Here is an 18,945-nt window from a genome sequence, read left to right as displayed (position 1 = left end):
GGCCACATCAGCCTTGTGATTGCCTTTAAAGGAACAAATGTAATTTTAGGACTGTGTAAATGTAACTACTCCTTAACTGTTAAAGAGTTGAAATTACATTCAGCCCTTTGAAGGCGACCACAAGGCTGATGTGGCCTCTGGTGAAACTGAGTTTGACAGCCCTGCCTCAGTGGTTTGCGGCCACTGTTTTGTTTGATTTACTTAGCAAACAGTCGGTCTTCTGATTCTGAGTCAGCATTCAAAAGTTAATTTTATGTTCTTTTCCTCACCAAAGCCCACTCAGAAACAGTCACTGAGAAAGAGTTGTAACAGATAAACAGCTTCAAGGGACTGAATCTGGAAGGGAAAAGAGGTGCAAGATTTGTTGCTAAAGTTTTAATTTTTAAGGGTAAAACTGCTAGGTCTAACCTCCCTATTAGCCTCACTCACAAGCCTCTGGGGACCAAGACACGTGCCTTTTCTGGTCTGTGCTTCCCTGAGACCACGCTCACGCTCAGCAGCATTGGGACTCTGCGTGAGGTGCGTGTGTCAATCAGCCCACCTGGAAAAGGGTCAGGTTGAATCCCTGGCCTGTGTCAGAGGAAAAGAAACAGTTCTCCAGCAAATAGGAGTCCTTGTTTCTTAGCATTTGTACATATTAGCACTTAGGTTGAAAAACGCTTGCTATATTTTATTAAGACAATTGTAGGAATACGTTTATCTTCATTGCTTCAACTGCACCAACCAGAAAATGTCATGACACAGTTTTTATCCCTCACAAATACTTTTCTTTCCCTTCCACTCATCAGCAAAAACATGCTGAGAAGCCACGACGTTCGTAGAGACTGACAAAAATCAATACTCCCTCAACTCTTCCTCTTTTCCTCATTTATTCAAGCAGTGTAGTGGCCTTTTCTCTCCTGCCTGATTCAATACGCATATTAATTATATTATTTTCTCCTTGGTACATCTTGTCACAATACTTTGAATAAAGCAGCCTTCAAAACTAAATGCTGTGTTCTTCATTTGCTCCCCCTTGAAAAACAGACTTTGATTCCCGACAGCACGCATCCCAGGGCTGCAGGGCACTGTGGGAAGCTCAGTCTAGGCCCATTCCTCTCTTCTGCCTTTCCAGAGGTCCCCTCATCTTGTCCCCTCATCTTGTCATTTCCTAGAATCGGGGTTAAGCATTTTTTTCCTCAAAAGAAGACCTGCTATTACAATTTTTTAAATATGCACTAAAGTTACTGATTACTCCAGAGTGACGCATGTCCAGGTCCAAAGAACTGAAAAGAAAGCTAAGATGTTAGGCAGCAAATGATGTCATCTGTCTTTGTCTTTTTATGTATACATAAAATATTTATGAATCCTATTCAACTTTGAGAATAATTACCCCTGGATGATGCTCTCCTGGCTACATTGTTCATACTGCTAATGATAATAGCTGGTGTTTACTGAACAATTCATATATGTAGAGCATTATAGTAAGAGTTTTACAGGGCCCATCTAGTTTTATTCCTAAAACATATCTGTTACTTTGTCATCAATTTATGGAAGAGATTAGAAGAGAGAGATTAGCCTCTCCATGGAAGAGAGGCTAACTCAGAAGATTATAACCTGAGCTGTCTGACTTCAGAGCCAGCAGGCCCAACCACTACTCTAAGCTGTCTCATTGTGAGTAAGGTTACTTTAAGTTGTAATAATTATTTAAAACTGGTGCATGCAATTAAAAGACAATACAAGACATGCTTTTGGTCACAACCTTATATGTTGATAGAGATCTAGGTTAGCCTGGAGTATTTAATAGCAATCTATGACCTTGAAAAATTATGCATTTGGCAGAAAGCTAAAGGGAGGTTCAAAGCACTTTTATGAAAAATGATTTGCAATGTGGACATTAAGCTGATAAAAATATGTGTAGTTTGCTAAAAAATAATTACAGATCACCTTTAAAGAGTATAAAATACACAGATGTCAGATTATATCTGTCACAAGTTGTCAAAAATGATTTCTATCAACCTAAAATTGTCCAGGAATTGTTCCAAATCCAAATAACCTCAGAGAGTGCTGATGTTGACATTAGGATTTCTGCAGCAGCAGATGTATGTGGAAGGAAACACACTGTCTCTTGCAGCTCCCTCCTGGTCCACATCAGATGCGGCAGCAGGGAGTGAAGGTCAGGAGTACCTCCGACTCTTGACATGGATTCAGTACAGCCATTTTCACATGAAAGCAATTACCTAAGCTCTGTATTGCCCTGATTACGTCCAAAAAATCAGGGGCTCCATCTGTTCTTCTCTACTTAAGCCACTTAAAAGTAATACAAAAGCAACTCTAGAAAAGAAGAGGCTTCTAGGACTTCACAGTTAATAAGCAAAGAGCTACTCAGTACTGAATAAAGAGCCCTCTCTTCTCAGGGAAGAAAATGAAGAAGAAATTCGCAGGAGAAGGTGGAAATCAAACCCTGGGTGTGAGACTATGGCACAAAGAACGAACAACTTGGGCTGCCAATGAGTCCGCAGTGTGTTCTGGGGCAACGGGAGTGTCCTAAACCTAGATTGTGGTGACACTGCACAACTCTGTAAGTATTCTGGTCGCTGAATTGTAGGATGAATTTTAAGGCATGTAAATTGTATCTCAATAAAGCTGTTCTCAAAAAGAAAAAAAGAAGAGGAAGAGTGTCTAAAAAGCAGAAACAATAGAATGGGCAAGTGAAAACGAATGTAGAGGAAAGAGAATGGTAGTGTCATGCCAATAACACATTTATTCTAACCTGCTCCAGCATATTTTAACACACCCTCTTAAGGATGAGGGGATGGATTATTCTGAATGCTCTTCCCAAATGGAACCTATTGTAGTAAGTGGATTAAAAACATCCCCCTAAAATTGTCTTTTCAAACTACCATTAAGGATAACAAATATCTTCACTGACATGGAATGCAAGAATTCAGTCCTAAGGCAAAGTCAGACACAATCCTGGCGTGATATTTCTAACCTAAATATCAAGAGGAGAAAATCAGAGTGGTTTATAATCTCTTAGGAGGGTTGGGTTTCATTCATAAATGTTGAAATCAGTAATGGCTGTTTTGCTTGCAAAAGCTAAACAGGTAATGTTAAAAATGGTTAGTAGTAACTACCACAGCCAAATAATAATGCATTCCTTTAAGAAGCTGACCCCCTACCCGTACTGCCCAAGTGCAGAGGCCCCATTGGCCAGAGCAGCTCCTCTTTCTAATTTACATAAAGATGCCAGACAGGCTAGCTGTGACACTGTTCGATGTGAAACAGGCAGAGCCAGAAAGCATGACTTGTCTAGAATATATAAATAAGATATTACCCCAAATTTAAAATGTCTGGCATAAGTGGATATTTCTACATCTTGTACCTCATTTTTTTTCTATTTCAGACCTCCTTTTCTAATAAGTACAAAACAGTCTGATCAGTTAGCAAACAGAAGGAATCTTTAACCTCAGAGATAGTTTAATTTTGAAAACTTGTTTAGCCCCATTGCTGTTCTCCCAAACTGTTACTAAATTGTCAGCTAAGTGTCCTGAAACATCTGACTTCAATACATAGGAAGAAAAGAAGAAGATTGGACTTAATGATCAGACCTTATGAAATTATTACTAATGGTGACATTAAATTGTCAGAAATCTCAAAGAAATGTTCTTTTTCTTAATTATTACTTCCAAATTAATATTGATTTCTTAATTCTAAATTAATATTAATGATATATGTTAACAAAAAATATATATATATATATATTGGGCCAGGGACAGACTTGGCAGAGAAACCAATCACAAGTCCTTTTAACAAGTGAAGGGATGGAACCACTGTGAGAGCCCACAGAAGCTTCAAGAGGTGGAACTTACTGTCTCTGCCAGTAAACATCTTGTCCTCAATCTCTGCTGATAAAGGAAGTGGTTCCTAGAATGTGTTTGATAGCTTTAAAAGCCTGAGTTAATATCTAGGATACTATTTTTCTCCATTTTCTACTCTATTACCATGTTTGACATGTATTTCAAATTTCTAATAAGCATTATAAATTAAAATTGTTAATTTTCTAAGGTGCAGGTAACTTTTTTCTTTCATTTTCCCATAGACTTCAGTATACAGTTTAATAAATGGTAATTACTAGTTTATTTTTACATATATTTTCTTTATATTTTACTTACATTATATTGCATTATGAATTAGGTTTAGTTATTACTCATAAAATTACAGGGTGTTATTAGAATGTTTAAATGTGGATAATGAAAGGCAGAGGTCACTACGGGTCCAGAGACATGCAGATTTGACTTCTAGTACATGGTTGGTTTTTTGCTATTTCTACACACATTAGTATTTCATATTCATAGAACAACAACTACATCTTAGAATAATAAACTATATTTGCAAGGAATTCACTGTGAACATATATAGTTTGTTTGGCTGCCTTTGTTTTTACCCAGTAGTCATTTTTTCTTCATCGATAACCGCATATGCTGAGTATTTCGATTGTGGTAAACAGGTACAGAGGCCTCAGCCAACCAGCATCTCTGGCAGCAGTTAGCTCTAGGGGGGACATGTATGTTCCATTTAGAGCCAGTTAGATGTGCTAAGACCCTTTCCTGGGGTTTCTGGAAAAAAGAAGTCCTCTTTCTCTGCATTTTTCTTACAGCTCTTTGGGAGAAATCTGGGTGAGAATGGGGGCAATTCAGAGGAAATGAGACTGAGAGGTAAAAAAGAGGACATACAATCAAGAGGATACTTAACTTTTTAAAAACATACACTTGTGCAGTGCTTACAATTGGCCAGTCACAATTTTAAGCACTTGACAAATATTACTAATCTAATCTTAAAAAACCTATTAAGGAGGAACTATTATAAACTTGAGTTTATAATTGAGGGAATTGATGCACAGAGAAATTAAAAACTTGCCTAATGTCACAGAGCTAATAAGTGATGGAGGAGGAATTTGGACCCAAGTGATCTGACTTCAGTTTCTGCGCTTAGCCACCATGCTAGGCACATACTTTGAGCCCTTACATTAGTGGTAGGGTAATACCTACTTAAAAATGGGTTTAAAATGAAAAAGAAGAAGAAGGAGGAGAAGGGAGGGAGGGAGGGAGGGAGGGAGGGAGGAAGGAAGGAAGGAAGGAAGAAAGGAAGGAAGGAAGGAAGGAATTCTTGTTTTGTCGCATTTGCCAATTTCCCTGGAGTAAATATTCTCACTATGGCTAATTTCAAGCTATTCACATGACATCATCTAGAAAGCAAAATTCCTAAAAATTTAATAATTGAAGAATTAGTATAAGCCAGCTGTCTAGAACACCACAGAGCTTACATTAAACCTTCTATAAGACTGCCTTTTGATGAATCCATCATGTAGCTTTTGGTTTCAGCCACTCTTGGTCGGGTTTTCTGTCTTTTGTAATATTAGAGTTCTAACTGATTCCAAATTTCATGGATAATGAAACACTTTCACAGAAATTGTCCTTTGTTATTGTATTAGACCTATATAATAATCTCATGAGACACACAAATCACTCAACAGGTTTTTCATCTTCCTCATCAGAAGCGAAGGCCTCAGTGGGTTAAAAATTTGGCTCATGTAGTACTGGACACATCATTTGCCAGACCCAGTACAAAATGAAAATGTGGGTCCCTTGAAAAGAAATTATTAAGAATTTCAAGATGATGACAGTGGAGCATTAAACTAAGTGCAGGGTCCTTCTAAGAATGAGGCCCCGTGTAAATGTGCAGCCATCCACCCCTGAATGTGGCTCTGTGTCTGTGTTACTCAGCGGGGGCAGGAGTGGGTGGTGAACTCGGATCTACGAGTCCTGTAGGCTTTATACTCTAGCACTTCCGTGCAAACTAGAGGCTCTGAAAATACCTACATTTCTATGTAGGATCTGTTGCTTAAATTGGTTTTTATTTTTATCTTATTTTTAAAGATTTCATTTCTTTTAAAAGAGAGGTGAAGGAAAAGAGAGAGACGCATCAATGTGCCAGAGAAACATCAATCAGTTGCCTCTTGCACATCACCACCTAGGAACCTGGCCCGCAACCCAAGCATGTGCCCTGACCCAGAATTGAACCAGTGCCATTTTGGTTCACAGAATGACACCCGACCCACTGAGCCACAGCAGTTAGGTCAGTTGCTTAAATTATTAATGATAACTGTATTTCATATTATTGACCAATTTTAAGTAAACACGCATGATTGGCTCATTTGAGGACCCCTATGTTGCCACATCTGTATACTAGGTCACAAGTATATCAGATCTTAATTTCTTATTTACATTGTTTCCTAAGTGCAATGAAAAGAAATCTTACATAGATGTAAATGTTAAGATATCTATATTGCACATTTTTAATTTGCTGAACAAAGCCATATACAAAACAAATACTTTTTCACATATCAGGATATTTTTTCTCAATTAATCTGATATACTCCCCCTACTAAACACACCCAGTTGCCTTGTTTTTTAAAACTTAGGCAAATCTAAATATCCTAAGAATTAAAAAAAATACCCACTTTCATCTCCCACTACAGAATTTCAGAAATACTCTGGTTACTTTCTTCCTCCTGGGCCTAAGTATAGCCTTTTAAAATGCAATCACTTTTTTAAAAGTGACGAGCTCAGTCTAATGAGTTTTGTTACTTAGATTCTTACACACAAAAATGCTTATATCCCATGATAATATTTAGTGATATATGATAATGGAAGAATAAAATGGAAAAGAAATATTTCATATAAGGTAACATTATACACTTGTATATAACATCTGCGTTCCACTAGGCAATTTTTGTTGATTTTTAAAGAAAACAGAAAATTCATCACAATAAACAGCTGAATAGTGCTTCAGATTTTATCTGTGCCCACAAACAGTGGAGAGTTGACTAGGATTACAGTCTAGAAGCAGAGGCTCCATATAAACACTGCACGCAACATGTCTACTTGTCTGTTGACTAACCTAGGCTCTTTAATTTCCATTTACGTTTGAAACATTAGATGCTGAGAGGAAATATATTCCAGCATGATGCCCCCAAAACGTGTCAAAATGCTCCAAGCCAGTAAATCAATACACCGATATGCTTTAAAAATGGTTTTCTAAAACATTTAAAATTTACCTTTTTTGTTCAGGAGGAATTAAAATAAATGCCCCAGTAAAGAGGTGGGGGGGGGGTGGTAGTGGCGGCGCCCACATTGGCACAGAAATGGGAACATTTCGATTGATTTATCCACTAACTGCAGTAGTGTTACCTGCTCAGATCTGTGCTGGTGCTGGTGCTGGTGCTGGTGCTGAGAAAAGGTATTATAGGAAGAAGCGATCTTGTCCTTTTCAAATTGTTCCTTCACTCTGGCCAAACCACCGGGCACTGTGCACATGCCTGATTCCTCCATCATCTGGGACAATTTAAGAAAAAGGAAAAATCAGCTTCATGTCTTCTCAGGATAAGTTCCCAAGCTATTTTGTAATGCTTGACAATCATCAATGGGTGATGTATTTTAAAAGATATTAATACATATAATTATTTCAGTAGACCCTTACAGAATCTCTTAATAAAAATAATCTCTCATGTTATTTTCTCATTTATCTGGCTTTTGATATTAAAATTAGAAGAATACTCAAAATATTGAGTTAATTCTCTTTTTCTCAGATTTTGATGTCTGGAGATTAGAATTATTAAAATGCACAGATACTCATACACAGACTGGTAGAAATTAGAATAATAGATTCAATTTTAACCCAATAAGGTCATCATTAAAATCCCAAATGTTATAGGCAACACATAGAATATTAAAAACATTTGACTTGCTCCAAAATGTATTTAAATCACCATGGATAAACAAAAGAGCCTCAGAGTATCTTGTATGCAAAAATATCAATACCAGCAATAATAACAACTGCTTAATAATAGTTCAGAGTGAGTTGCTATGTACTTACACGTATTTTGTCATCTGGTGCTTCTCCATATTCTGTGAGATATGGACAATTATCATCTTGATTTTAAAATGAGGAAATTGAGATTTGGAAAAGTAAGGTGGCTTGCTAAATGCTCACAGCTGGGGTGTGCAGGTTGGAGCAGGAATTTGAACTTGTATCTGTCTGCCTCAATCATAGCTGTCTGTCAATCTTTATAAGCCTTAGGACAGGCAGATAACAGCAGCTCTACTACTCCTGGACTCAGCTCTTAGGGTTGGTGTGGGAGATAGGTGCGGTGTGGGGTGGGGTGAAGATTATAGGGACTTTAGTCTATCACTGGCAGTTTACAGATGAGGGAGTCTATTTCAATAGGCAATATTTGGAACGACTTGAAAAACACTGCAGAGTCCTGTCAGGTTTTATGGGAAGTGCTATAACTCAAGGGTTTGGGTTTTAAAAATTTAGCACACTTCTCAGCCCGGCAGGCACTCAAGCTCAGACGGGAAAGGCAACTCTCAAGCAAGCAGGCCTCAGGCCAACCCTCCCTCCCCCAGGTCTCCTTAAAACTGCAAGGAGACTCAGCAACACATCAAACCACAATAGGTCTTCTGAGGTCTGGCCTCGTCCTGACATAACCTTGGAAGCCTTGAGACTTGAAAGTAACTGGATGCCCAGAATGCCAGTGAGCTGATGTTCCCATACCAAGGACTGTGGGCTTCCGTGGACCTGGAATCTTTACCCCCATGTGTAGCCTCTCTCTCAAAGAGATACTAAAACTACAGCTACTGTCTTGGGGTTCCTCATATGCCAAAATATTAGACATTAAGTTATGGTAATGCTCAAAGTTATGCAAATTCTAGCAAGTTTTCAAATGGTTGCTTCATTAAATTTATAACCTTTCCCAATTACATGGACTGTGAAGTAGCTAAGAATATGCACCCGGCCTCTGTGGAAAGAAGGGATAATATCGTACACTTAGATGTCTGTCAGATTCTGCAACACACCCCATGTATGAGTCCTGGTCAATTGCTGCTATTTGATACTTGTTAAAGGCAAAGGAAGGTATGGCATTCCTTTTGAAATTTAAGATAATGAAGGGGAAGGGTGAATTAAGGCTACGATTTTTCAAATCCCCCTTCCATTGAATTTACCTAAGCAGCCTTCCTCAGTTGATCATATATAGAAAACAAAGGTGGGGCAGAAGCAGGTTTATAGTGTTGAGTATGGGAAACACAGAGTTTATTCTTCTATTATTATTAATTGATTATTGTATTATTTACTAGTGGTAAATAAGATTAATTGTAAATTATATTAATTGTAAATTGTATTAATTACAACTGTAAACCTATTTTTCCCCACCCTGTGTATAAATATTAAATTACAGAAATTAAGGTAATTATTGTTAAGAAGAACCTTACTCTTTCTAATAAATATAAACAATGTCCAAATCATGTGCAAATTAATCTGGTAAACCCCACTAATTATGCTAATAACTGCATACTTTTCTATTCTGTGTCTTTTCTCAAAAATAATAGTTCTTATACCGAACAGGTTGCTTTTCATCTAACAAATGAATTAAAAAACAGATATATTCATTGCTTTCCTTTAGCATTGTGCTTTGTAAACAGGGCAAATTACACTCCGGAAATGCACACAGTTGGTTGTTTTTCCTAGTGGTGTTACCGCCGTCTCAACATTCCTGGCACTGCTGCTACACGGAAGCCGTGCTCGCCCACCTCGGTGAGGTAAGTCCTTTAAGCTGTGGGTTAGTGGTGGTGCTAAGGATTTCTTGTTCAGCTTCGATTGTTAATAGAGGTTTACGTATGTATGGGATAGATGGCGGGAATTATTCCAGGAGGGGTTGGTAGCCATAAGCTGGCTCAGATGGAGATCACTTCCCATGATTTTGCCTTATTTAGCACCAAGTACTAAACGTCCCAACTAAACCATGTTCTTGTAACTCACCACAAAACATTAGATTGCTTTGTTTTGAATCTTTTCATGTTTATCCTTATTCTAGGTTTCTTATTCTTGGAGTCAGAAATAAGATTTAGAATCTAATGGGCATGCCAATAGTAAAGTTATTGTATTAAATGAATTCAAATCCCTTACACAGAACTTAACCTAATATGAAGTTAGTTTAATAAATAATAAGGTGATTTAAATACCCTACATTGAAATGTAGGTAAATGTATTATATAATCATCAAATTCCCTTACAAAGAACTGTCCTTGGGTTCCAGGGCATAATAGAAATAACGTAGTTGGAGAGTTTGGACAGACAGTGAATCAATCTCAGTTCTGACACTTAACACCTAGGACTAGATACAGTTCCTGGAACTCAGCATTATTTCTTGTAAACTGGGGATAACAATATGTTTCGCAAAGATTTCTTCTGTTACAAAAGATAATGCAAATAAAATTGCACAGCACAGAATCTGGGATTTTAATTTGCTTATTGACAAATGTTACTTTCCCCTTCTCTTCCAGGGGGTTCCTGCGCTCTGCTGCCTTTTCCAGAGCACGACTTTCATTCGGGTTCAGCCGAATGCCATCTGGCCAAGTCTAGGACAACGAAGAGCTGATCATTGTCAGACATCTCAGCGTGACTGAGATGCAATGGATAGAGTCTGGGGCTGAATCCGTGACTTCCGGATTTTGCATATAAAATATTTGTTGGCTTTTGTAACAATAAGAATGGACCTAGAGAACATTATGCTAAGTGAAATAAGCCAGTCAGAGAAAGATGAGTACCATGGGACTGCACTCATATGTGGAATGTAATGAACAAACTGAACTAACAAGGAAAATGGGGACAGATTCACAGACAGAGAGCAGGATGACAGCGGGGAGTGGGGTGGGGAGGGGCCGTGAGGGTAGCAGCTGGAGGGATCTACCAAAAGGAAAAAGGACTCCTGGGCATGGACAACAGGGTGGTGACTGTGTGGGGAGGGGAGCATTAGGGGACTAAACAGTGAAGAAAACATACAATAAAAATAAGTAAAATAAAAAAAACTAGTTTATCTGTATAGACGGAAATTTAGTCATAAACAGTTTCCATGACTTTAAAAAATTGAACATGTGTTGTAGCTGACCAAAAATGCAGTTTCTTCTTTTTTTACTTTTCTTTAGATATTTGCCAGGGTTTTTCTGGGATAATCTGTTTTCTCTTTTTCCCTCTTACAATATTCCCTTAGGGCCAAACCAAATAATAAGATAATAAGATAATAGGGTATTCGTTGGGCCAAAGATGCTTTCTTGTACACGGGGAGGCAGTTGAATTTAGTTCAAAGAGTACTGAAGTCAAGAGACTAAAACTTTAGTATGGCTTTGTCACAAACTACATGATCTTCATAAATCACTTTCCTTCGGGTTTTTTGGTTTGTAAATTGGCAGGAAAGAGACATATTATTAGATTTCTTATATGTGAAAAAGCTCCAGAATAGAATTACATTAGCTTGTTGAGGGGGAGGAAGTTAGGGGTGGTGGGATTGAGCAAAAAGGAAGGACAAAGGACTCATGAACATGGACAACAGTGTGCTGATTGCTGGGGACAGGGTGTGTAAAGGGACTAAATGCTAATGGACAAAAATACAATAAAGATTACAGTTTAAAAGGTTTTGTGCTAGTCATCATTTGTGTCCAGTTTAAATATTCTTTCTTGCATATTTTAAATGCAAATTATGTCCTACACAAGTTTTTATGGTTTTTCTGGCATATTCTCCTAGTTCATGGAAGGATAGCTTATTAAATAAAAGATGGTTTACTAAATATCCAGTCTCTAAGTAGGTATTTTCAAAATCAGCTTGTTTCCCCAAGAATCCTTTCACCAGTTTAGAACACTAATTTGTACTAAAGTTCCTTGATGAGCCAGCAGGGGGCGTTATTTAAGAAGAATGGCAGGAGAGGCTGGAGTAATACTGTTTGTTTTGGAAGTGATCTTAGGGACTTGTCATTTCTTCACATTCATTCAAAATCTGTTCTGCATCTAAAGTAGATTTTAATGACTATGTAAAAACTTAAATGTCATTTAGAATTGTAACATTGTTAATGAGTTTGGCACAGCCAGCCTTGTTTCTAAATAATTTTTAAAGAATGGTAAGAGTAGCTATTTTAGAATTCCACCCAAAGACTGTACTTTCAGGGATCATTTCTATAGTTCGTTACTAGAATTCCACCCATTTTAATTATTCTTCCTCTTTTAATTAAGTGAACAATTTTGCTAATTTGGTGATCATAATTATAAAAATAACCTCTTTATATCCCTTTAAGCTATAAAGCTGCTACTAATAAAATGACTCACCCAAATCCTGTGGAATGAAGACCACAGAATATCTAACAGAAATTCTTTTGAATATGATTTTATTATGTGTTGACTATAAAATTAGTGGTCTTACTGAATTCTTCTGTTTCCTATAATAATAATTGGTTTAGCAGAGTCCCCACATTGCTAATCTCCCTCATTTTTATGTTGGTTAACCTACACCTAATAGATTTAGTACATATAGAGAAATGAGAAAAGCAAAAGGAAATTATACTGGTAGTGAATTTAAATGAACTATTCATGAGACCAAGGAGGGAGGCATGCAGGCCCACATTATTAAAATTCGAAATTAATCCCCAACCTTTCTGAGGAGAATAGCTATAGGTTAAATGATAATGGTGGGAATAATAACATTTTATACAGTACTTTATGGCTTACATATATTATCACTTTGACTCCTCACTAAGCCCCTCTATGGTAGATGGTTATTCCCATTTTTCAGTTAAAAAAACTGAAGCTCTGAGACAGGTTAAGAGAGTGACCTGAATTGACACAGTTAATGAGTAGCAGAGCTGAAGCTTAAATTTAGATCTTCCAAATTTGAGTCACACTATTTCTGTGCTTTTTCTTCTTTATCCCATTGTCCTAAAGTATTCTTATATTGCAATATAAAGAGGGCATGTAAACAGCAGACAACAAGCAGTTTGCCTAATACAAGACTACCAGGAGCAGCTTACATTGGCAGAGAAGCTGCGGTGGTCACCCCTGGAAACAGCTGCTTGGTACCTCTCCATCCGCTCCTTCAGAGACACCACCTCCTGGAGGTCAGACACACCCTCGGCCAAGGCAGCACTATCTTCTCCAAATCCACTCACAGGCTTATGAGGGCCAATGACCACTGAAAAAAAATGTAGCATGCTCAGCTATGTGTCAGGCTTTGCAAAGAAAATAGCATACCTTATGCACACTGAAGCCATTTAAAATATCTGGTCATAGAACAGACTGCGATGGTTCACAATATTTTCAATGTTTCACTGTCACCCTCTTCTCTTTAAGTGTCAAGCAAAGCTACAAAATGCCAAGACAGGAGCATATACTTACGCAAATGTTAAAAGAAAATATTGTCCCCACTCCTACTCCTACAATTATTCTGATGAGAAATAGTTATTTATTAAGAGATAATAATGTTAATCATAAACATTCCTGAAGCACTGTGTGTTGGATTAATGCTAAATGCTTTAAGAGCATTATGTCATTTATTTCTCTATCAGCCTCATAAGGTAGGTGCTATTATTTTCTAAAATTCATAAATAAAACAACAGAGAGCCAAAGTTAAAAAAAACTTTCTTATGATCATACAATTAACAAGTGACAGATTTGATGGTTGAACTTAACCTTCAGCAAGTCTAAAAACTGTTCTTTTCTTCCCTCTCTACCCCCTAACCCTCAAGAAGATAGATCTAGTTAAAATATGCGATTGCTAAGAAAATTATAGACTATGTTTTTTTTCTTTTATTCATTGACACATTACATAAGAAAGAAATAATAGTTCTATTGGGAAATGCTTTTGACAGAGTCTATTTGCCCATTGAAACCACCCACCTGGCAAAAACAGAGGGTAGTGGGGCTCACATACTTGGAAAGAGAGCAGAGCACTGTTTGCTTGACCACAAACTAACATTGTTGGAAACAGAAAGGTCTTAGAGCTCATACAGTCTCGCTTAGTCTAACCAGCTCTTTTCAGGCAGGAGGAAATATGTCTAAATGTCGAAAAAGAATGTGAGGACCCTTCATGTGATCCCCTAGGCCATTTAGTTAAACGCACCAGAGCTAGTTTCAAAACTAGTTTTTTTCTATATAATCTAGTGGGTTTTTTAAAAAATTATTTATTTATTTATTTTTAGAGAGAAGGGAAAGGATGGAGAAAGAGAGGGAGAGAAGTATCAATGTGTGATTGCCTCTCACATGGCCTCCACTGGGGCCCTGGCCCTCGGGCATATGCCCTGCCTGGGAATTGAACCCGTGATCCTTTGGGCCAACTCTCACATTCAATCCTTTGAGCTACACCAGCCAGAGCTTAATCTAGTGTTTTTTGCTTCTACACTGCTTGATAGTTTACTATTTACTCTTAAAGAATATTATAATTAGAAACTGTTTTAAACAGATCTTGTGGAACCACTCATTGTATGAAATACATGTATATTTTTATGTCTATTCATCACTCATTCACACACCCTCTGCCTTTCAGGTTAGGAATGACATGGAGTACAGCTCCCGGTTTGTACCGAATGGTTTCATTTAATCACTGTGATTCAAGAACTCCAGGTGACAGAGAGCCAAGTTGCTTTCCCCCCTTCGCTGTTCCTCTGCCACTTCTTCCAGTCTCCGCATGGAACCGTCTTATTTAGCTGTTTGCTTTTCCTATTCATTTCTTTCAGATTTATGTACAGAACAACAGTGGAGAAAAATTATGACCCAGGAAAAAAATGAAACATCATTTCTGTTTTGACTCTTTGATTATTTGGTTTTCGATAGGGAATTCTCATTTAAATAAATCTTTTCATATATTTTAAGTAAAATTGGAAACATATTTTATGCAACATGCTTTCAAAAAGAAACAAAATACAAAGGAGTAAGACGTGTAGTATATGAACACTGTGATTGTACAACACTGATGGTTTACAGTTAATATCAGTTGTTTTGGAAGTTCACCCCCATCCAAAACCTCATTTCCAAATGAAAGGACACTCTTCTGATTGATTCGATAAAGAGCGTCCCACAAATCACTGAAAGTCTCTCACATGCTGAAGACATATGTCCTCATCTTTTCCCTGGGTGCTCCCTACTGCACAGATGAGTTCAGTTTTCATTCCTTTACTCTTCTTACTTTGTCGTGAATAATCTAACTGCTATAGAGATTGTATTGAACACGACTCCCTAACACTTTCCACCTTAAAATATAAATTTTATTTTTATTACTCATAAAATGAAGTCACTATTTCACTAAACAGAAAGTCAGGAGTTTATATTTCCTAAAAATTTACAGGTAGTCTTTACTTTTCAACTATTTATTTTTTATCTTCTTTATTTTACTGAGATATGCTCAAGATTTATAATCAGGAGCTCGGTGGCCTGAGTATTAAGCTATTTGGATTCCATTGCTTTTGTGGCTTCCTATTCTAATCACAGCAGACACCACACTTCAATCTCTCTCTTTAATATCTCTGTTTCTTTGTTTTTCTATTTCTGCCCTTTCCCCTTTTTCCCATTAGTAGCATTAGTAACTTTGCCTATTCAGGTAAGGTCATGGGGTGGGAAACTCCTTGAGCTAACAAGCCGTGTCTATAACTGTTTCCTAACCTCCTCCTAAGAGAATCTCTGATGGATTTCTTCAACTGAAAACCAAGGTGATGATGCTTTCTGCCTAGCCTACTATAATGCAGTGCTCCTACCATCTGCTCCTCTCTCGATGCTGATGGCACCTAATGTAATTTTTTAAGACTGTTACAGCAGCCCCATTCTTAGGGATGTGTGGGGAAGAGATAGGAACATTGTTACCCAACCTTGTAATGCACTATTTCTGAAGACTCGAATGTAACTGAGATCAGAGGACAGTGTGAAATGAGTTCAGGGTATCTTCAAAGAGAAAGGATATGTAGAAGAACAAATAAAAATGATGCTGTAATAAAATGCCTGGCAAAATAGGGAATGAAGGGAACTATAAGTATGCAAATCAGACCGTGGAGGAACATGCTATAAAGCTAAAGTTTTCTGTGAAAAAGAGGAAGGAAAAATAAAATTTCAGATGACCATTTCTGTAAGACAGCATCATAAATATTCATATTACAAAATGATTGTACTAGAAATTACTTGTCTCTGAAGTTTAGAGCTAATTTATTGTGCAGATGAATGAATGAAAACCCAAAGAAGTTCAGTGAATTTGGCCAGGGCTTCAGAACTAATGGCATAGCAAGACCTAGAATCCACTGCATCCTAAATAGTAAGTGTTTTCTTTTACTAGCTAAAAAAATAATTTATGATCCATAGAAAATATTAATCCTTTGTATAATAGGATAAGTCCTATTGTGGAAAAAAGGGAGGTTCTATGAAAACTAACTTCACAGAGTGATCTGATCATGAATTCTTAACTGGGCATGTCTTGGTGGGTAGTCATGCCCCAGGCATATAATTTTTTAATAAAAGATTTATGTTTGCCTTAAGCAAGACTTATCCATTGTTTCTGGGCATCTAAGTTAACATACCTCTGAAGTAAATTGTAACCACCCTCAAGAAAGCACATAATCTTGCCAACTATCCTGTAATCCAATACCTGCCTTGCTTCTCCTACCTCCATGTACTTTTTAAAATATTTTTTTCTTAATTTCAAATGCATAAAGGAAGCTGCAAAACCCCTACTTTCTGGAGCATTTAAGATCTTCCTCCTTGGCATATGCTGTTAGTTTGGCTCAGACAAACTCATAAAAATTCTCTACAGGTTTGGACATTTTTTTTATGTCAACATTATAAAGCAGAAAAAAACATGTAGGGAAGTACTTTGAAAGAAAATAAAGCACTAAAAATGTCAAGCTGTTTTGAAAACTGTTAGATAGCAAGGTCAAGAATGTCTTTTATGAGAATTCTGAAGTTCTTTGGAAAGAGATATGTATAATTTTTTGAAATACAAAAATTTATATACTATAGATAAAGCCAACTTATGTCCATTTTGTATTTTCTTAAACCATGAGAGACTGTGTAACTAGACATCTATTTCCTTCATCTCCACCATGTTCTTTTTCTTGTGTAATTTTTAAAACCAAAATAACTGAATCAATCAATCAATCAATCAATCACATTTGCCCAGGTTGAACAACTCACTAGGCCTTCTAGAATTTTACTTTCTATGAAAAGTTCATGTGTAAAGCATTTTTAATAAGTAACACGCTATAAGGCAGAATACTCTTTTTGAACAATTACACACCTGCTGTCACTCACAGAAGGGCCTGCATAGTCACTCTTCTGAGTATGCTTGAAGGTATCAAAATAATAGCTTTGAGAGGTCAGATGTAGAAAACAATGAGGAATACTCAGTGTAATTCATGTACTCTGGAATTTTCTCCTAATTTTACATTTACTATTATCAGTGAAAGAATTCTTAGTCATACGCAGAGACTAATATCAAGAGATTTCAAAAAGGTCATTGCTACATTTGTTATGAACCTTCCTCTAACTAGCTGTTGAGGAAATTTCATATATGGAATTCAGTGGTTTATAAAAATGATGTTCTTATAATATTAAGAAAAGACAAATCTATCCTCATTTCCCATTGAACCAGTAATTGTCTAAATATCTGAAATGACAAGTTATAAACATGATCCTAAGATCTTTACAGAGTAACAAATGGAAGTGAAGGTCAATGGCTTGATACAAACAGCTAGGATCCATGTGGTATTCAAAAACACTGTCAAAATCTGACAAATGTTTACTCGTAAGCTGTCTAATGTGACAAAGTCCACAAGGCCAAGTGTTTTGTCATGAGCTTACTTCTAAAGCAAGATTTCATCTTAGCATACTTCCTAATAGTAAATATTTATTCTTACTTCACAGTATGGAACACACATTCCCAAACTGGAGCTATGGGTAACATTTTATGGAGCGATGACTATGTAACAAAACAATGGATGCTGTTGGATGAAAGATAAATATGAAATACCAGGTGCTTTGAAACTGGCTTACACAAATTATTCAAGTTTTTGTGAGTCATCTTATTTCTTTTTCCTTTTGCCTACTCACTATGAACAATATGAAAGTTTATGAATAAAGTATAAAATATTTGACCTCTTTATTTCACAAAAAGACCACTTGCTCATGAGTTATGAAGCTGATATTAGCTGTGTCTGATTTAGGGCAGAGATCTGGCTGCGGTGAAATTAGAAGAAAAGTAAGTTGCCAGAGATTATAAAGGAATGAAGATTATTATAGTTTTGTAGAAGAATTAAATACATGTAGAATAACATATGCTGCAGAAAAGAAAATCCTAACACATTAATAATAATGTGAAAAAGAAAGAACATAAAAATAATGTGAGAGAAAGAACAGAGAGAAAAATCAAAACAAGATAATATTATTTCAGCAGGAGGGTAGTGGGGGAAATGAGCAGAACAAATAAGATATAACAGTAGAAAAATTTACTGAAAATAAATTTGGGCATAGCTTATAAATATTTACCATAATCCAGAAATAAAATTAATTTTAAATACCAAAATACCAGCAAATCCTGGTAAAACTTTCATATTCAAGAAAAAAGAAAAATTCTACATTATCTAGACACGTGAATTTTTGCGATAATGAAACAACATTCAAAGATCCATGTATCTTCTTTATAACGCTGAAATAAAAAAGGAATTAGAAAATTGGTTACTGGTTACTGAAATCTTAGTTTTGTGAACTAGCATCTGCATGAACCCAAGTTGATACTCATGTGAGAAGGCAACAAAAGTCAGAGAGAGTCTGGGTAGCAAAAGTGAGCGGGGAAGAAAACCAAGGGCCTCCCTGTAAAACACCTGAAAAAGAAGGTAGAAGTAGAATCAAATGCAATAGTCCTAAAAATAAACACAGGTCAAACTTCACACTGAAAGACAAAAACAAGTAAGGACTATAGGCCACTTACAACAAACAAACCTAAATAAGCACACAATTTAAAGAGAAAATATTGGGAAAAATTACCAGGCAACTATAAGTCAATAAAATTATTATGGCTATATTTCTTTCATGCAAAATAGTATTAAA

The 18,945-nt window shown here is 36.6% G+C and overlaps 1 protein-coding gene and 1 pseudogene across 1 annotated transcript in view; one reads left to right on the top strand and one right to left on the bottom strand.

Annotated features, from left to right (window-relative positions):
* Positions 1 to 18,945, bottom strand: part of XIRP2 (xin actin binding repeat containing 2) — a 71,845-nt gene that overhangs the window by 32,543 nt on the left and 20,357 nt on the right. Inside the window, exons 2-3 of the mRNA XM_037140708.2 lie at positions 12,897 to 13,057; positions 7,233 to 7,376 (exon numbers count right to left, since the gene is read on the bottom strand). Coding sequence (XP_036996603.2) covers positions 7,233 to 7,376; positions 12,897 to 12,953 — 201 coding nt within the window. The 5' untranslated portion in view covers positions 12,954 to 13,057. The remainder of the gene's footprint in view (positions 1 to 7,232; positions 7,377 to 12,896; positions 13,058 to 18,945) is intronic.
* Positions 12,024 to 12,095, top strand: LOC119045855 (uncharacterized; annotated as a pseudogene).

The sequence above is a fragment of the Artibeus jamaicensis genome, unplaced genomic scaffold, assembly GCF_021234435.1.
Source record: "Artibeus jamaicensis isolate MK-2021 breed Jamaican fruit bat unplaced genomic scaffold, CSHL_Jam_final contig_391, whole genome shotgun sequence".
NCBI classification, from domain to species: domain Eukaryota; kingdom Metazoa; phylum Chordata; class Mammalia; order Chiroptera; family Phyllostomidae; genus Artibeus; species Artibeus jamaicensis.
The sequence above is the reverse complement of the archived record's forward strand: the minus strand, read 5'-3'. Positions and strand labels throughout refer to the sequence as shown.